General features: G+C 51.3%; 1 protein-coding gene across 3 annotated transcripts; it reads left to right on the top strand.

Annotated features, from left to right (window-relative positions):
- Positions 1-2,094: 2,094 nt before the first annotated feature.
- Positions 2,095-19,685, top strand: SYNDIG1L (synapse differentiation inducing 1 like). 3 transcript variants are annotated; one of them, XM_060003386.1, is made up of 5 exons: positions 2,095-2,276; positions 15,948-16,122; positions 16,317-16,819; positions 17,669-17,809; positions 17,948-19,685. In XM_060003386.1, the coding sequence occupies exons 3-5, from the start codon at positions 16,397-16,399 to the stop codon at positions 18,104-18,106; spliced, it is 723 nt and encodes a 240-aa protein (XP_059859369.1). In that variant the 5' UTR covers positions 2,095-2,276; positions 15,948-16,122; positions 16,317-16,396; the 3' UTR covers positions 18,107-19,685. The 3 variants fall into 3 exon arrangements, with proteins under 3 accessions (XP_059859369.1, XP_059859370.1, XP_059859371.1); XM_060003387.1 differs by having other exon boundaries at positions 16,320-16,819; XM_060003388.1 differs by lacking the exons at positions 2,095-2,276; positions 15,948-16,122 and adding an exon at positions 17,140-17,195 and having other exon boundaries at positions 16,369-16,819.
- The last annotated feature ends 256 nt before the right edge of the window (positions 19,686-19,941 follow it).

A 19,941-nucleotide genomic window follows, 5' to 3' on the forward strand; every position in this document is an offset into this window, starting at 1 on the left:
TGTCACAAGTTTCACATGGTGCTGATGGCCCTTACACTTCCTTCAAAGCTACTGAAGAGGCTTACAGTCCTGAAGAAGAAATGGCCCAGGGAGATTAGGCAACTGCCTAAGTTCTCACAGCCAATTTGTGACAAAGAGCAGACTAGAACTCAGGGCTCTTGGTGGGCCAGAGACCAGGGCCCTTGACACAACACCAATGGCCTCACTTCAGTTTTCCCTCCAGGCGACAGCATATAATTATCAACATTAGTATTTAGAATTTATATGCAGCTTTTGCTTCACTGGCTTTTTTATTATCCTTTTGATTAGTAATTCGGTATGCAACCCAGATGTGGAGCAAAGCCAGGGTAGGGAGGGGAGAAGCAGAGGGAGGCAAAGGCCAAGTAGGGGACCATGATCCCCTGTGAAAGGGAGGGCAGAGGGGAGTAAAGGTGCAAGAGGACACATAGACTCAAGGGACAGTGTCTTGTGTGGGGGTGGGGGATGTCTGTACAGATGCTATATGGGCCTCAGGTTGAGTGGTCCAAGAGCCTGTCTTGGGGCTTCCACTCTGATGGGGCAGAGGCAAGAAAAGCAAGAATATATTCAACACCCAGCAGGTTAAACACCAATATCAACTCTGAGACAGACCACAAGGCTTAGGGGGTTCTCTGCCCAGCGCTGAAGAGAAGGAGACCCAAGCTCCATGATGGGGGCTCTTGGCTCCTATAGTGCATGCTAGGAGCTAAATGGAACTGGTCCAGATACTCCATGTCATGTGGGAGTGTCCCAGAGACCACCATTCAGTGTGCTATGGTATCTTTGGATGGGGGAGGGAGGACTCCCACTGCCAGAGCCTGGTTCTCAGTGCCTCCTTCCATCCCCAGTCCCAGCTTCAGCTTGCTCTGGGGTTTACTTTGCAGGCCCCTATTTACCTTCAGAAAATGAGACTCCCCTCCTTTCCCAACCTCCTGGTACTATGGTGAGACTCAACCTTGTAAAAAAAAATAGCCTCATCCACTCCTAACACTCAAGATGAGGATACCTCCGTACTTAAAAAATGGAAACGGATGGTGGGGGAGTGGGGGGTGGTGATAAAGAGCAACACAGTCAGGGAGACAAAGCAACCGGAAACTCTGGCTGATATCTGAGGATATCAGGTACCACTCTGGGAGAACTGACGGAACACTCACCCACTGAGGGCCTATTTGGGGCCAATGTGTCACACATGCCATCTCACTTTGTCCTCATATGACCCCTATGAGGTAATTCAGCTCCCCCACTTTGCTAAGGAGAAACTCAAGCCTTTGAGAAATTAAGTAACTTATTCAAAGTTATATAGTTAATAAGAGAGACCCTAGGACCAAATCTCAGGCCCACAGTCGTTAAAGCCTGTGCACTTCCCAGCACAGCACTGTTATCTCTAAATTAAGAGATTTAATCTCTATGAGCCTGGCGTCTTCATGTGTAAAATAGAAAAAGGAAAAAAATATATATATATATAGCCTCATAGCGTTGTTAAGAAAATTAAATGTAAGATAATATTGGTTAAAAACATTAAAACCCGGCGTAGTGTCGGGTACATAGTAGGTGCTCAATAAGTGGTTTTTGTTTGCTTGTTTTTCTTTTTAGGGCAGATCAATGTTTAAACTCCGGGCTTGGGTGCCTAGGGGCTCCAAAATGGGAGTACCGCCCATCGCTTCTGGGGGAATGCGGAAGTGGGGTGAGGAAAAGGGCCGGGAAAGGGGGCTCGGCTCCAGGAACCAGAGACGCCAGTTCCAGCTGCGCGCCCATCGCTCCGCTGCCTCCTCTAGGCTCCCCCGACTTCCCGCCCCGCCCCGCACCGCCCCGCCCCAGAGCAGGTCCGGAGTGCCTGGTGGGCTGATTCCGGAGCGTAGAAGGCAGCACGGAGCACGGAGGCGAGAGAGAGGCGGCGGCGGCGGAGGGAGGCGGGGAGGCGGGGGACCGTCCTCGCTGCTCTCCCAAGTCGGCGCGGAGCCGCCTCGGGCCGGGCTGAGGGCTGCGCGGCGGCGGCGGGGCCGAGTCAGGATGCGGGGCTCCCGGGACCGCGCCGGGCTGGGCGGGCTGCGGCGGCGGCGGCGGCGGGTGGCGGGAGGAAGCTGTCCGCGGTGCTGAAGAGGCGGCGGCGGCAGCAGCGGCAGGGACCCGGGGCCGGGAGCAGAGGCGACCTTCTGGGAGCTTCACCGAAGCCGCGAGGCGGGGGCGCCGTCGCTCACCGGCTCATGCCGGGCCCCCCAAGCCCCGCGGAGGAAGTGGGACTGCCCTCTGCGGGACAGGTAAGGAGCCGTCTGGGGGCGCAGCGGGAGCGCACAGCTAGGCGCCTAGGGGATATTGAGCTGGGGAGGGCAGTGGGACCCCTCTCAGCGATGGGGGCTCTGACTTCCTGCTGGCGGCCCGAGATAGCGCCAAGTCCATCCTTACCCTTCCCCCTACAGGCTGGAGAAGCTGGGAGGGGCCTGAGGGACTGGGGTCCAGCCATGCACCTGGGTACCCTGACCCTACACCGCCAGGCCTTGACCCCGACCTCGGGCAGCTCTGAGACACCCTGCTCACAAGGAACTGATGAGAGTCTCTTGGACTCCTGGTACCCCAGTCCCCACCAGGGCTCTGCGACACTAGGGAAATCTGAGCCAGCTTCACTAATCTCCCCTCTCCTCCTCCAAGCCTGTTCATAAGGGTGCCCGGGTGGCTCTGGTCCCTCTGCCTCAACATTTCTTTGCCCTCAAACGGCCCTTGGGCCAAGGGATGGGCCAGGCCCATTTCTCCAGAGGAGGGAGGTACCAGAAGATACCTCAGTTTTTTTCCTGTGGCCCTCTGGACTCTCATGGAAGCAGGCTGGTTTTGCAACACGTTGCTTGGTGTGTGAGGGCAGAGCTGGGGAACCTGAGTCCAGTTTTCTATTATGTGACTGAATACTGGTGACCCTAGACAGACCTCCATTTGGAGTCCTCCCTCTTTCTGGCAAGAGCATGCTGAATGAGCTCATTCAGGCCTGCAAAGTGCTTCCATTTCTTCAGAGCAGAGTTCTCTGAGTGGCAGAACGTAGTGAGCAAAATAAAACTGCGTAGAGGAAGACTGGCCTCGCGCTGTGGCTGACCACTGCTTTATCCCCATCCTCCCCACCCAGCACAACTTCTCCACTGTCAATCGTAGAAAGAGCACTAAACTAGGAGTTCCTAGCTGGGCGCTGGCACTTACTGGCTTTAGGCCAGTTACCTGAGCTCTCTGAACCTCAGTTTCCTCATACCTAAAGTGGCGATAAGGTAGCTGCTCTGTTCACCTCAGGGAACTGCCTTAGGAGTCAATGAAACAACGCCCATGACTGAAGCCTTGTCAACTGTATGCCACCATACAAGTGTGAGCTGCTGTCACTGTCCCCATCCACCAGTCAGACCTGCTGGCGGAGACCTGATCATTGCCACCCTTACCCCATTTTCTCCCAGCCCGGCCATGGCTTTCTTTGTCCTTGGCCTTCCTGGGGCACCAGAGTAAGTGAAGCTCAACTTATAAATCTTGAGGAGCCCAAAGGGTTCCCTCCCCTTCTCCTCTTCCATCATCACCTATAGAAGACAATATAGGGTGAGAGTCTGACTCACAGTTTTGTTTTGTTTTGTTTTGTTTTTTTCCCAAGAATCACAGATCTAGGGAAACAGCTCCTTGAAGGCAAGGGTTGTGTTGTTTTCATCTCTTTGCTTTCCTCCACACCTCCCCTCCCCCATAGCACCTGGAAGATAGTAAGGACTCAGTAATTGGGTGTAAAATAAGAGAGTGAAGTTTTAAAATATCTCAGAACAAAAGCATTTGACTGGAAGTCAACAGCCCTGTGTTGACTGCCACTGACTGTCTCAGACAGCTCCCTTCCCCTCTGTGGGCTTCAGTTTTCTCATCTGTAAAAGAAGAGGGTTGAGCTAGATGAATTTTAAGATTCTAAGCCTTGATGTTCTGTGGGGCTCTCTGAGGCCCAAGGCCACAAATCCCTCAGTTCTCCTTGAACACAGAATACCAGCTTTATTAACCTGGTTTGGAGAGTAAGTTATATCCTCTCAGTAAAGAATTAGATTTTATTAATGGAGTAGAAGGGAACAAAGGAACCAGAAAAGGCCACATATCGTTTTGGTGTTTTCTTCAGATTCCCCTCTCTTCCTTATTTCCCTGAGAAAGTCATGAGGGTGTACAGTTGCTGAGCTGGGAGGGTCCCTGCCTCCAAGCCAAGAGGCCAGGAAAGCACTCCCCCCAGAACATCACTGTGAGTAGCCAAGGGCCAGGGACCCAGTCCTAGGCCATTTCCTCCGAGGGCTGCTTCCTCCTCCTAAGAAGACTAGAGACGGGCACAGTCTGGAAAGATCCATCCCTGGGGAGAGTTTTTAAATTTAAAAACAAAATGATCTTCTCTGACAATAATTTTCCTCAACTGCGGCAGGCCCGGTGATGTTCAGAAAAACCTTAGCTAATTGGCACTTGGGTAGAGCTGAGTAAGCCATGCCAGTGACCTCCCGGACTTACCCTGCAAACGCCCAGCCAGGGTGGGGGAATCAGCCCCTCCCCCATGTCAGCACTTTCTGGCTCCCAGCTGTTGGTGCAGCAAGAATCAGCTCTCAGCTCTCCGGAGTTAATGGACAGTCACTAACCCTCATAACAAAGTGACGGCAACGGTGGCAGCAGAAAGCATAGAAAGGGGCTTTATTTTCTGCGAGACTGGTCTGTCAGGGCGCTGGCCTGCTGCGGGGACTAGAACAGTACAGCACCCCTCTTCTGCAGCTGTCTGGATAGACTTCCCACCCCCAGAGCTGTCAGGGTGCAGGGCACCTCTGGTCACCCAGGCAGACACATCTGGCTCCTCTCCCAGCCAGGGAAAACTACCCACTGGCTACTTCTTATCTTCCCCTCCAGCCCCCTCCCTACCGAGGCTCCCATTCTGACCCTCTTCACAAGGCCTCAAAGGGAAGAAGAGAGTCAACCCTGGCACGTGACTTGTTGATCTCAGTTATGGAGCTTGGGGTGGAGGGGGGGTGGGTGGCAGGGAGATCTGAGGAAGAGGAAGAAATCAATGAGACATGGTCATTAAGAAATGGTGTGTGTGTGTGTATGTGTGTGTGAAGAAAGAGACTGAAACTGAAATATTCACATGCAGGCCCCTTCCCCTGGTAGCACACACAAAATGACAGAGGCAGAGAATATCTGGAGAAATCTGTACGTTATTAATTACCTTCAGGTTCAAAAAGCCAATTCATCTGTGCGTCCTCAAGGGACTTCCAGCCCTAAAGTACACCATTCCAGGGAGAAAAAAGCAGAAGGAACAGGCTTCAATTTGGGAAGAAGAAACATCCCAGATCTCTAAACCTTTGGCACTTTACAACCTCCTTCCCTTCTTAGGGGCTCGGTGGACAGCCTGCCTGGAGCAAGGCCCCCTCTGCTACAAGCCAGGGGACACTAAGGACTGATCTCATTCCTGCTCTTTGTATCCAGGTCCTCTCTTCTCTTGCCTCCTCCTTTACTCTCTCTCCCTCCTTCCTGCAGCTCCCCTACCACCCTGCCCCAAGCAAACCAAGCAGGGAGTGAGGGCCCAGTGCTAGATGTGTTATCTTCCACCATTAGATGCACTATTTGATTCTAAGTGGTTGAGAATGAGCTGCTTCAGTGGGGAGACAGGTTGTTTCAGCAAGAATAATGATCTGATTTCCACCTGAAAATGGACTAATTTGAGTAGTGGTGTCACCACCCAATTCTCCCAGCAATTTTCACCTTTCTCAGCCACAAACCCACCCCCCAGGCAAGCAGCTTTTGCTCTGAAGGAGAGGCCAGTCCAGCCTATAGGAGCCAGGGTGGCAGTGGATAAAAAAGAGGGTGGACTGATGTTCCCGGGAAAAGAGCAACTGAGAAGCTTCCCATTGGAGCTGAGAAGTGTTCCAGCTGTTTCTCTCTCTTCCCTGGGTTTCCCCCTCAGCCCTCTTCTCCTCACTCTCCACATGTCCTTCAATCATTCTCAAATCTCTCTCCAGCCCTGACCAGCACCCAGGGCTTCAACTCTATACATCAATTGCCAGGTGGAGTTTCTACTCTTATATCCCAAAGGCACTTTAAAACCAAACTCAAACACGTATTCTTCCATTTGCGTGTGTGTGTGTGTGCGTGTGCGTGTGCGTGTGCGTGTGTGTGTGTGTGTGTGTGTGTGTGTTTCATTTTTCCAGCTTGGTACTTGATGACCCGTTTCAATCTACATATGCGTTTTTATTTTTCAGCTCAGGAAACACGTTCTGCTTTTACTTCTTTATTTACTATTTTTCTCCTCCAGCGTCTCTGTTCTGTCTTTCTGACACTCCTGTTAGATGGATGTTCGATCTCCTGGGACTCTCTTCCATGTCTCTTAACTTGCATATCTTCCATCTTTTTGTCTTTTTGCCCTATGTCTTGGGAGATTTCATTAACTTTTTCTTTTACATTAAAAAGTTAGTCTTTGGGCTTCCCTGGTGGTGCAGTGGTTGAAAGTCTGCCTGCCGATGCAGGGGACACGGGTTCGTGTCCCCGTCCGGGAAGATCCCACATGCCGCGGAGCTGCTGGGCCCGTGAGCCGTGGCCGCTGAGCTTGCGCGTCCGGAGCCTGTGCTCCACAACGGGAGAGGCCACAACAGTGAGAGGCCCGCGTACCGCAAAACAAACAAAAAAAGTTAGTCTTTAACTGTGACCATTCTATTATCCAGCTTCTCCACTGAATTTTTGAAAATTTAGACAATTATTTTCAATTTCAAAAATACTTCTTTGTTCTTTGCTCCTTTTTCATAGCAGACTGTTTTTCTTTTATGGATGCAATGTGCTCTTATATCTTTCTAAGGACATGAATTGAAAAAGATTTTTAATATCTTTTCTATAGCTTGAATGATTTGGGAATCTTATTGGGTCAATTTTCTATTTGTTTATTTAATCTTTCTCTTTTATTTTCATGTAGCTGTTTTCCATAATCCTCCGAAGCTGGGTAAGTTTGTTTCCCTAACAGGCCTCTCCTTTGAACAGGAATTGTTCTTACTTCCGGTGTTTGGGACTGTGAGTGTCTCTGTACTGATTTCTTCACCAGAGAATCTTATCTGTTCTTTATCTCCTAGAAATTCCTCTGTGCTTCTGATCCACTGATATCATTCTTTTCTGTTTTCCAGTTTTGTTGTGATTTTATTCTTTTGAAAATATATGTCCTGTCATTTTCATGGAAACTTACGAGGGAGAAGAGGTGGTCATTTGTGCTCAGGCTGCCTTCTTGAACCAACAGCTTCCCCCTAGATTTTTTGCCTAAGTTGGTGGCATCACCTTCTACTTAGTCAAAAAAAAACCCAGAACCTGGGAGTCATTCTTGCTCCTACCTCTCCCTCACTTATAGTTAGTCTCAAAGTCCTATTCATTTAGCCTCCTAACTACTCCTCAGGTATGACCCTTCATCTCCATCCATTTTGCTATAGATCAGGTTCAGATCCTCATCCTCTCCTGTCTGCATTTTTACAATATTCTCTTAACAGGACTTCCATTTTCACACTCTTCAAATCCTTTCTGCTGCCACCCAGAGTGCTCTGCCTAAAACATGGGTATGACCGTATCACTTCCTTGCTACAACCATCATTGGCTCCCCACTGCCCAAAGAAAAAAGCTTCTCTGCAAGGAATAGGAAGCCTTCCCACCTCTCTTGCTTGATTCCATCAATACCAAGCCACCTGGTTTCCCCTCTATAACACCACCCCATGCCTCTGTCCTGTTTCCTCTGCTGGAAATGCTCTTCTCTCATTGTCTTACCTAATGACTCATTTTTTTCTTCAAGACTCAGTTCACGTGTCACCTGCTGTGAAAGCCTTTTCCGAGGTCCCACCATCACATCCACTCCCATCTCAAGACAGGAGTCCCACATCAGGTCACACATAATACTCCATGGACTGCTAGCACAGCTTACTCCATGGCATTGAAACTTTGTATTTGCTAGTCTGTATTCTCCACTACTCCTCAAAACAGGTACCACTTCTGGCTTATTTTTGCATTCCAAGAACTGGTCTGAATTGCTTAAGAAATGTTTGTTGTGCAGAACTAAATGTGCCCCAGCCAGATGTGCTCCACCCATCCCAGTACTGGAAAGTACTTTCTTAAGGAGGAGACTCAGCACACCTAGCTCATTCATTCACTAATTCATTCACTCATTCATGAAATCAACTGTTTATGGAATGCCTACTCTGTGCCGGAAAAGGGGCTGCAAATATGAGGGACAGACACACTCCCCACCCTCTTGAAGCTCACGAGCTCTGGTGAGGGAGAAAGACACTAATCAAGGAATCACACATATATGGAGACTGTGATAAGCTCTTGGAGAGGAAGAGCTGGAGCCTGGAGAGCAGATAACCAGGCAACCTAAACCTAGGCTGAGGATGGAGGGGTGACCTCCCTAAGGAGGTGACTTCTGAGCTGAGAGCTGAAGTATTCTGATGTGCACGGAGACAATGCTTCTGAGCAGTGCAGCTGTGAGGTAAAGGAGAGGGAGAGGACAGGAGCTGAAGGGGGGAAGTGGCACTGAGGACAGATGTTCCAGTTATTCCTGGTGTCTCTGTACTGATTCCTGCCTAACTACCCCAAAATTTACTGGCTAAAACAATGGACATTTTATTATATCTCACAATGTTTAGGGTCAGAAATTCATGCAGGTTTGAGCTATGTGATTATACCACTCCATGTGGCATGGACAGAGGTCACCCTGTGGTATTCAGAGGACAGATGGGCTGGTTTGAAGAGTCCAAGATGGCTTCACTCATGTCTGGCATCTTGGGGATGGCCAGAAAGCTGGGCTCAGCAGGCTTCACCGACCAGAGCATTACACACACAGCGCCTCCAGCATGACGGCCTCAGAGTAATCCACAGCAGCTCAGGGTCCCAAGAGTGAGTAGTCTAGCGAACAAGGTGAAGGCTGCATGGCCTTTTATAACCCGGCCTCTGAAGTCTCATAGCATCACTTTTGCTGGGCTCTGTGGTGGAAGCAGTCCCAAGCCCACTCAGATTAGACAGGAGGGACATAGACCCCTGCCTCTCGATGGGAGGAAAGGATTGGCAGTCGGGTTTTACAGTTATCACTTTTTTAAGCCAGGGGAACAGCAATATGTTTAAGTGCCAACAGGAAGGATCAGGAGTTTGGAGCCTTTGAAGACAGAGGAGAGAGAAAGGATAATCCATTGCATAAGCTTCCTGAGGAGGCAGCTGAAGCAAAGAAAGCTGAATTCCCCATTTTCCCTCAACTCTGCTGCCTTCCAACCTAACCCCGACCCCCGACTCTTGCTCTCTTTACTGTGAGATGCAACAAGCTGCAACCATGACTCCAAAGCTGGCCTGGGGGCTCTCTTGCTTACAGGCCAGAAATCATCAAATCCAGCCCTAAGCCACCTGCAAACAGCCACCGAAGTCACAGCACTTCGCAGTTTACAGAACGGTTTACATACTGTCTGCCTGGAAGATAGTCTAGCACCTGTTCTTAAAGACAGCACCTCTTCCCTGGATTGTAATCATTTCTATTTAATCTTCTGCCCTGCTAGGAAGTTCTGGCTTTTATCTTACAGCTTAGAAGCAATCTCTCTTGCTGCACTGAGAGATAGTGGTCAGAGGTTGAGCTCCCTCACAAAAACTCTGTATTTATTTGAATCCAGACCTTAAAGTTATCTAGGCAGCCATCTCTGGGCTGCTAAATCACCACAAATCTCTTAATCTTTTCTTAAAGCTCCCATTTCCCATTCCCTTCACGAAGGCCCTGGTTTTAATCCGTTCAAGACCAAGTCTTCACCATTCTCACACCCACACCATCTATCACAACCCTCTACACACGGGTAGGCTCTCGGAAATGTGTAGTAAATGAAAGGCCAGGATTTGGACTCAGTTAAACCTAGGTTCAAATCCAGGGTCTGTCACTGTTTAATCTTGGGCAAGTTACTTAACTTTTCTGAGCCTCAGTTTCCTCATCTGAAAAATGAGAAATAATAATAGCCAATTTCATGAATTGTACAGTTTTGAGATAAAGTGTGTGAAACACGGGGCTCGTGTGAGGATGCAGTAAATAGTAGCTGTTATAATTTTACAGGCTTCTGATGAGGACTGTCCCCATCCTCCTGGTCCCACATCACACTGTCCCTGTGGTCTCTCTCTTTTATTTATTTATTTATTTATTTATGGTCGTGTTGGTTCTTTGTTGCTGCTCGCGGGCTTTCTCTAGTTGTGGTGAGCAGGGGCTACTCTTTGTTGCAGTGCACTGGCTTCTCATTGCGGTGGCTTCTCTTGTTGTGGAGCACGGACTCTAGGCGCGCGGGCTTTAGTAATTGTGGCTTGCGGGCTCTAGAGCACAGGCTCAGTAGTTGTGGCACACGGGCTTAGTTGCTCCGCGGCATGTGGGATCTTCCCGGACCAGGGCTCGAACCCATGTCCCCTGCACTGGCAGGCGGATTCTTAACCACTGCTCCTGTGGTCTCTTTTTAACAGTATTCATGGTGCCTCTTCCCAGACATTTCAGAGCCCACCAGGCAGTGCATGAAAAACACTTCCTCTAAGCCGGACGCCCACAGCTAATCCTGAACTTGATGCTGTTCAGGCCAGCATGAGCTCTGATCAGACAGGCCTGGGTCAAATGGGGCTCTGTCACTCTCCAGCTGTGTGTTCTCAGAAAGCCTATTTAACCTCTCTGAGTCGCATCCTCCCCACCCATGTGAAAGGGGATGGATTCAATGAGATACTGCATTTGAAGTACTTGGCATGGTGTTCAAACACAGCAAGCACTCAATAGACGGCAGCTGACATGTGATGACACCAGAGCACAGTCACTCTTGAGTCAGACTTCCAGGGTCCATGCCCAGCTCACCACTCACCAGCTGTGTGCCTGTGGGCATTTATAACTTTCTTATGCCTCAATGTCTTTATCTGTAAAATGGAGATAATGATTCATAGAGTTACTGTAAGGATTAAATGAGATAATACATCACATTTGGAACAGTGCCTGGAACACAGTAAGAATTTAGTAAGTGTTGAGGTGTTATTATTTCAGCCTTTAAATTTGAATTTTTTTGTATTTCTATATTTAGGGTACATTGATTATTAGTAGCATGTAGTTTGCATTGTGTCGTTTTAAAAATTTAGTCTTTGTCTTTTTAAAAATATCAGCTTTGAGGTATAATATACATACAATAATAGTCACTCATTTCAGGTGTACAATTCAGTGAGTTCTGTGAAATACCTGCAGTCATGTAATCACTACCATGTTTCTCTCTTCTGTGGAATCTTGGCACCTTGACCCCTCAAGTTCATGCTCCCTCGGTGATTCTTCAATGCCTTCGTATTTTCCCCTAGCTTTTCTAGCTGTCATTGGCTGGTTTGGTGTGACACAAGTTAGTCTGCAACTGCTGGAAAGGAAGCCCTCTGTCCTATTGTTATTCTCCCACTAGAATTATAGAGTCAAAATGAGCGTTTAGAACAGTTCAGTTCCTGGCACGTTGCAAAAAGCTCAATAAGTAAGTTCTTCTTCTTCTCCCAGTAGAATCCCAGGGTCATGTTGAGCTGAGCTGTTAAAAATCAACCCCTTCCACTCCTTCTACCCTTTCCATACATTTTATAGATAAACTACTGTCACACTGTATGACTGGACTCCAGTGCAATCAGACTCCCGTGGGAGGCTGTATTTGGACTCCAGTGGATTCCTGGATGGTTTCCTGTCCCTAGTCTGGGAGGTGTCATTGTGCTCTCCTTCCCCAAATCAGGGCATGGAAAACCTTAGGGCCCAGTTCACTTCTCAGCTCAAAAGGAAACAAGCCAGGGACTGTGGCTTCACAGACGCACCTCTCTCCCTCTCCTCTTGCGGGGCCCAGACCTCCAGCCATGACCACACGTTTGGAGCAATCTTCTTTCATTCAGAATCCCAGACATCTCATGTTTTCCTCTGGAGCTGAGTGCACACGTGTGCATGCACATGTGCACACACAAACACACACACACACACAGAGGAACATGTTCACCAGCAAGTGTGCATGTACACAGTACCGTACACAGTTTGGAAGGACACGCAGTCCAGGTGAGACCAGGCAGCAGAGGTGGAGATGAAAATTGCTCTGCATTGAATGCTGGTCCCTTATTCCAGGGAACAGAGAGAGAGAGGCAGCCCTAAGCAACAGGCCAAAGGTCAGGTCAGGCCAAGGGCAGAGAAGGCTGGGCCTGGAGCCCAGCCACCACCCCCTGCTGGCCAGGACTCGGTGCTGGGTCCCCAGGGTCAGCTCAGTGAACTCCTGTGTGGCCCTAGCAGGTTATGGAAAGAACATGACCTGTTAGAGAACCGTGACCCGTGGCTTGGCTGTGAGCGGGTACTGCAGCCCCTGACTTGGTGGAGGTGCGGGTGTGAGTATGCACTTGCGTGCATGCATGTATGTGCGTGTGTGTGTGACGTGCCTCTCTGTGCATACTGGGGGGAGCGGGGGGCAGGTTTTCATGCTGTGCTCAGCCCCCAAACTCAGAAGGAATGCCCCAGCCTGGGGAGGTTTTAAACTGATTTTAGATAATTTGGCTCAGAAGAAATCCATTAATTTTTGCCTGGTTTAGAAGTAGTGCGTGCTCATCGTAAAAAAATGCATGTGGAAAACAGAAAAAACATGGTGTCAAAAGAAAAAAAAAATGAGAAGCACCTGTGCTCCCACCCCTGGAGATAATCACCGTTGACATTTTGGCAGAGTTGCGATTACGTGCACATACGGTGTTCTTTTCTCCCTTCTCGCTGAATCTGCAGAGAGCACTTTCTCACGTTATTCCTCTTTGCAAACCTGTTTGAAGGCCTTGTACTGCTGTGCTGTTGCACCATAATTTACTTAACTTGTCCCCAAATGTCAGACGTTCAGGTGGCTTCCAGTTTGTCCCTACTGTGGAAAACCCGGGGTGAATGCACGCTTCATGTTTGTGCGTGAAGTGCTGAGAAGTTCTGCCTAAAGGCGCCATCAGAGCATGTGTGTGTTGGGGGGTTGGAGGGCAGTGATCCAGGCGAGGCTATGTGGCTTGGGTTTCCGAGGCTCAGCTGGGTGTACTTTGACCAAGAGAGGGTGGCTGGTAGGAACAGGGGGGTGAGCTGGGACACAGCCACTCCTGCCTGCCCTGGACAAGCACCCTGCAAATGCCCCTATGGTCTTCAGAGCTCCAGGGCCTGATTCCTGGACACAAGTATCCCTCCTTTGCTTCTGGGGGATTAGAGCTTGGCCTCTTGGTGAGGCAGAGCACGGGGCAGGGGCGAATATGACGCATTAATCTGTTCCGAGGGCCCTAGGGTTGGTCTCCCCAGCCCTACTCCCTCAGAAAGGCCCACATGGATGGAAGCGCAGAGGGTGGGCGAGGTGAGCAGGGGCAGGGCCGGGACGGGGGCAGCCCAGGGGGAGTGGGAAGCTGGGCAATAACTCCTTGGCTCCACGGCCCATTTGGCAAATAGACGTGTTGCCTTTCCTTTGCCTCCCTCAACCTGCTGGAGGGGCCGTAGTGGGGACGGTGAAAACTGCACTCACTGGGTGCTGAGTGTGCTCACCTCTTCCTGACTATTGAAGAAGATAGGGAGTGGGGGGATTTCACTTCTGAGGGGCTCCTTGAGGCTATGGGATCACGGTATATTAGTGCCACCATCACATCAACGGCTGTTTAATCCAACCCCTCTTGTTACAGATGGAGAAACTGACTGTAACTGTGCCAGGTCAAAATGCTAATGGGGGCGGAGCAGGAATGGAAACTCAGCTTACCTAACTGAGTACATGTGCCTGTGGTCACATGTCCTTTGGCTCCACATCTGTGGGTCACATCTGCTGGTGGAGGCGGGCTGTGACGGGGGCTCTGAAGCTGCCCTTGGGGGTTAGAGAGACTAGACCTGCTGGGAATATGCCCCAAGGAGCCCAGGCGTAAGCGTGGCCCTGTGAGGCCTCTGCCTTAGGTGCCCAGCTCCGCACCAGCAGGAAGGAGCCCTTCCACGTCACTACAGTCCAAGGGCTCCCCCACTGCATGTTTGCCCTCTGGAGAGGAAGGAGAGAGAAGTAGTGAGGCCCCTGCATTTGTGAGCAGCCCCGAAAGTAGTGACCTAAGCTCCCCCCCTTCCCCAGTCCCTGTATGTGGAGAAACTTCTGCCACAGCTGGTTAATGCACCCACAGGCCCTCCAGGCACGTAGCAGTCCAGTGTCTCCAGCACCATTTGTGTCCTCCCTGGGTGAAGAGCTGGGCACCTGGATCACATGCTCTTCTTTGCGCCCCTCCAGGATTCTCTGTTAGACATTCTTGGAACCCCAGCTCCAAGGCCTCAATTCTCAGGCTCTCAGAGCGTCTGAGCCAGGGGCAGTCTCTCCTTGACCCTCTGCCCCGAGGCAGGCAATAGCCCACCCTCTGCCCTCATAGCAACCCAGCCAGGAGAGCCTGGCCTCCCACGGACACTCCCTCACTGCCCTCCCCCAATCTCGCCTGGCCTTCTTCCTCCCCTCGCTCTGTCCCATTCCCTGGGCATTATTTCTGGGGCCATGCTCTGTCTTTAACACTCCCCAAGAACCAGCTTTCTAGAATCCAGCCACTTCTCTTGGGGCAGAAGAAATGGCCTTTGCAAGGCTTTGGCTGTGAATTCTTGGTAGGGAATAGGACTGGGGAAGATAAACCCAGTCCGGAGGGCAAAAATATCTCACCCTTTACCATTAGCAGAGCACCAGCCAGAAGGCCAAAAAAGTCCCTGGCCAGAGATGGGGGTGAAGACAAGTTCTAAAGCCCAGAAATGAGCATAGCAGCCCCTCCCACTTATAATATACAACATACTTGCATATCGGCCATCTCTTTGGATCCTCAAAACAACCTCGTGTGGTGGGCAGGGATTATCACCTGCACTGTACAGGTGAGGAAACTCAGAAGGGCATGAAAATTTGCCCAAAGTGTCAGGGCCAGGACTGAGTCTCCAACCTCCAGTTTATAAATCCAGGGCAAGACATGACCCTGGCCCCCACCAGCTTCATGATGTGCCTGGGAGGGAGACAGCAAGCCCCCTGAGGCCACCTGGCGCGCCCCTCCTCTCTCTCCAGACCCCACTTCTACCTGCCACACCCCACAGTGTGTATGGATTTGCTGTAGACCCACTCGAAAGTTGCCTTTTTCTCCTTCAGCCAGTCCTGAGCACCCACTATGCGCCCTTCCCAAATGCACAGTAGGTGCTCAGGGCTGGCTGAAAGAGGAAGAGGCAGCCCTGAGGGCGTCTGCATTTCCAACTGGGATGTGCAAGTCCATACCTTAGCACCCAGGAAGCCCTGCCCCAGATCCCACAATTTGCCTTATAAGGGAGGTTAGCCTAAGGTGCATCCCCCTAAGACCATACCTGGGGAGAAGCATCCTTCCTCAGGAAGAACTGACCTCTGTGAGCACATGGCATGTAGCGAGCTCTGAGCTAACGGTGGTCCCACCAACCCTAGAACAAATCCTCTGGCAACCCAACATCCCACCTGCCACCAAGTCCTGTCAGTATCTCCCCAGGCCGGCCCCCTTTTCTCCATCTCCTCACCGTTGAGTCCCAGTTGTCCTCAACTTACCTGAAGCCATGGCAAAGCCTCCTACTGGTATCACAGTCAGTCCGAGCCGCCCCACACACACAGCCACAAGGAAGGCTTCAGGACCCAAATCTCATCCTATCACCCCTGCCAAGATCCCTGAAGGCCCCTTAGGCCTAAACGGGGTTGCACGGTCTGGGCCTGCACTCCATCTCACACCTTTCTCTGTACCCTGAGCCACACCAGCCTTCTCTCAGCTCCCTTGCCTACCATCCTTTATTCGGCCTCTCCGTGAAACGTGTCCCCCCTCCCCTCACCTTGTCAGCTCATCTTCTTCCTTCAGATCTCAGTTCAAAAGCCTCCCCTGCGCCTCTGTGTCAGTTCTATCCATCGTACATTCTCACACCCTCTGCTGTACTTCTCCTTCAGGGCAGGCGTTTTCTCCACCAGTTGTAAGCTCTGGAAGACAAAGTGTGCATCTTTCTTCCTCTCCCCGCTTCCCGTCCTTCTCACCATCGCATCCCCAGCATCTCTCCAGTGCCTGGCCATCGCTGATGCTCAGTAACTGTGTTGAATGGATAGATGAATGAACCAACTCTATGAGGTAAGTACTGCCGCTATCCCTAATCTGCAGACAAAGAAACGGAGATTCTGAGTTGAGTGGCCAACTCAAGGTCCTGCGGCTGGCCGGTGGTACAGGCAGGGTCTAGAGCAAGTCAGACTGCAGAGTCTGTGCTCTTCACCACTTCCGGTCCTGCACCCAGAATGCCGGCCTCGGTGTCTGTCTTGCTCTCCCAGCAGGCTCTCTGAGGACTGCTCAGCTGGCCACCAAGTCCTGGGGCTCTGGGGCTCTCCTCCCCAGAGCTGCCCCCAGAACCATGGAGAGTCTGAGTGAGCTACAGAACCCACTGCTGCCTCAGAACCCCGCACACCTCCATGGCCCCTACCCCTACCCCGAGGCTTCTCCCGCCTGGCCATGCCGGGAGAAGATCTACTCCTACCTCCTGGGTGGTGCTGGGCCTGCTCACGCCCACCAGCTCCTGGACCCAGGATCCCTGCAGCTGGCCGTGGAGGCCTGGTACAGGCCCAACTGCCTCCTGGGGAGGGACAAGCTCAAGGAGCCCAGGGCAGACAGCTGCGAAACCAGCTTCACAGAGAGCAGGGAGCCCTCCGCTGGGCCTACGGCGCGGTCCACAGAACCTGGCCAAGCGGAAGAGGATGTCGCCATCCAGACTGTGTCCTACGGGGTTCAAGAGGAGCTCCAAGGCCAAGAGGACGACCAGGAGGAGGAGGAGGAGGAGGTGAGTATGTGTGTTTAAAATGCAGATTCTTGGGCTCACCTCCAGGTGCTGAGATTCTGTAGGCCTGGCTTGGGGTCCAGGAATCTGTATGTTACCAAAAAAAAGGCACTTCTGACACGGGTGCTATCTACACTTGGAGAAACACTAGCTTGGGCTATTTAATTTTTTTAAGATTAACTGCATTAGGGTCTCTTTTTTATTGAACAACAGTTGATTTACAATATTATGTAAGTAGGTGTACAACCTAGCGATTCACAATTTTTAAGGGTTATGAATATTTAATTTTTTAATAGCACTTTTTGTTCTTGTTTTTTTTCTAGCTCAATCGAGAGATAATTGGTATATAACATTGTTTAAGGTGTATAATTTGATTCATGTACGTGTTACAAAATGTTTACCACAATAAGGTTAGTTAACACATCCTTCACCTCACATAATTACCATTTTGCTGTTGTTGTTATAGTCCTCTTTAAGCAACAAATTTCAGTTTTGCTCCACGTAATCTAATATTTTCTACAAGGTGATTTTTAAGGGTTACATGGTATCCCGTTGTAGATTCTTGCATCAATTACTAACCCAATCTCCTGGTCATTGGGTGTTGAGATTGTTTCTGATCTTTCCCAATTACTATCCTGTGATGAACATTCCGGTACGTGTATATTTGTATTCTTTCCTAGTGATAAATTCCTAAGGGTGGAATCACTGGGCCATTCACTGTCAAAGCTTTTGGTGGAGAGTACCGAGCCCAGCCCACACTCCCACTAACAACAGATGGTCTTCCCGTTGCCCCACATCACTGCCAATGGGTGATCCTGGGCCAGGTCACAAGAGCCCACTCATGTTTTGCAGAGTGATGCAACCTCGACAGAGAGTGAAAGCGAAGACAACTTCCTTACGCTGCCTCCCAGGGACCACCTGGGTCTCACTATCTTCTCCATGCTCTGCTGCTTCTGGCCACTGGGCATAGCTGCCTTCTACTTCTCCCAGGGGGTAAGAGCCCGTGGGGCCCAGGGCTCCTGCTCTGGCCACCCCGCTCCTCTGGGGGGCCTGGGGTCAGGGCCTGGCGGGCTGGGGCTGTTTTGCTGGGCGTGGGGATGCTCCCTTTCATCAGCGCCTCTCTCTCCCTAGACCAGCAAGGCCATCTCCAAGGGGGACTTCCGCCTGGCTAGCACCACCTCCCGCCGGGCCCTATTCCTGGCCACACTCTCCATCGCCATCGGGGCTGGTCTCTATGTGGCCGTGGTGGTAGCCCTGGCAGCTTACATGTCCCAGAATGGCCACAGCTAGTGGCCAAGAAGTCCTGGCGTCCTGACTCCCCTGATCGACCTGAGGAGGCAGGGGGGCTTGGGGTAGCAGACTCTCTGGGAAGTCCTGGCCCCTGGAGACAGCTCATGAGCCTAGCTTATTGGGAGGAGGCCTCCCAGGCTGCAACCTGAGGGGTTCAACCTTCACTTCTTCCTGCCTATTGCAACCAGCCTAAAGCAGGGCTGGGAGCATCACTCTCCAGCCCAGGCTATGTTGGGAAGCAGCAGAGGGTAGGGCTGCCCACCTGGCCATCCAGGCAGGACCTCCCTCTAGCTGGGAGCTCTCCCCATTCTGCTTATTTCCTAAAGGGTCTCCTGCCCTGCAAGCAACCCACTACCCGACTCTGTTAACCTCTCCACAGAGAAAGAACAGATTACAGGGAGGGAAGGGGATGCCTGGGGAGAAGAGGAGCTGACCCAGTCCTTGCAGCCCACAGGCATCTCCACCTGGGACACCCTGACTTTCCCCAACTCCACTCTCTGCCTCATGATGCCCAGACCTCAGCCAGCCGAGAGGGAAGTACATAGAGACATAGGGACCCCTTGGTCTTTCGGGTTCTGGAGGGTGCTTACCTCTCCTGTGGGCTTGTAAGACAGTGTCGATTCTAGGCAGAGAAGGGACATCTCGGGCGTATAAACTCTGTGCTGAGGGCAGGTTCTTGCAGCGTCTCTGTGCAGGAACGAAAGGCAGATGAGATGACACAAAGCCTGGAGGGCCCTGGAATAGTGTTGCCCCTGTTCCCCCAACATCCTTTTCTAGGCTCCTGCCGGGGGGCTCTGAGCTGGCACCATCCCAGGTAGACAGAGAGAGAGAGTGCCATGAGCCCAGCAGCCACTGAGCACAGGACCCTAGATCCAGCCCTGTGGGAGCATAACGAGGAGACCCTGAGTAGTGAGTGAGATGAGAGGAGGGACACAGGCCTGGCATGGCAGCTGAGCAGCCCAGGAAGGCTTCCTAGAGGAGGTGAGCAAGGTCTAGATAGATGAAGAGAATGTATCTAAGGGATTCTAAGGGGTGACCCTTAGTATTCCTGGGCAGGGATGTGGCAGGAGCCTCCCAAGCGGGGTTCAGAGCTGTTTGGATTATGCCTAGAACATCCAGGCTGGAGCCAAACTGAGGGCTCCACCAACTCAAGGAAGGGGAAGGTCAGGCCTGTGTCTCAAAGGCCAGTAATGTTTTCCCACCTCTGAATGCTGGACCCCCGGTCAGCCTTGGAGCTTCTTCACTGGCCCCCCGGCTCAGAGCTGCTCGTAACGCCCTCAACCTCTAGGAATCCTCCAGAATTCTAGAGACATCCAGACAGGCAGGAGGAGCACACTGTGAGGGCAGGCCTTTCAGAGTTCAGGCTGTGGACCTCACTGTGCACAATCTGTGGACCTGGTCATTCCCGTCCCCCATCCAGAGCTTGGGGCTATGAATCCACCAACTTGTCCCACCATCTCCCCTAATCCCAGGCGTTACCCAGCCCTCCATTCCCTGCATCCCCTGAAGTCTCACAGGCCCAGGATCAGCAGTTTTAATGTCCCATTATTGTATATAATTATCCTTGTAATAAACATTTCTGTAACACCTGGTGCCCTCTGGGCCTCTTACTGTCCTCGCCTGCCTCCACCTTTGCCTGCGTCCATTTCTTCCCCAAGACTGACCTCCATCCCCAAGCCTACTGCTCCTGGTCCCTAGCAGCATGTTCTTGAGAGCACATGCCCACATCCGGGCCTTAGGAGAAGGGGAAGGCACTCTGGCTTGGAGGACTTCTCTGCTCAGAGTAGCCTGGATGCAGGGTGATGGCGTGCATTTGACTCTGCGAGATAAGGCAA

This window comes from Delphinus delphis, chromosome 2 (assembly GCF_949987515.2).
Source record: "Delphinus delphis chromosome 2, mDelDel1.2, whole genome shotgun sequence".
NCBI lineage: Eukaryota > Metazoa > Chordata > Mammalia > Artiodactyla > Delphinidae > Delphinus > Delphinus delphis.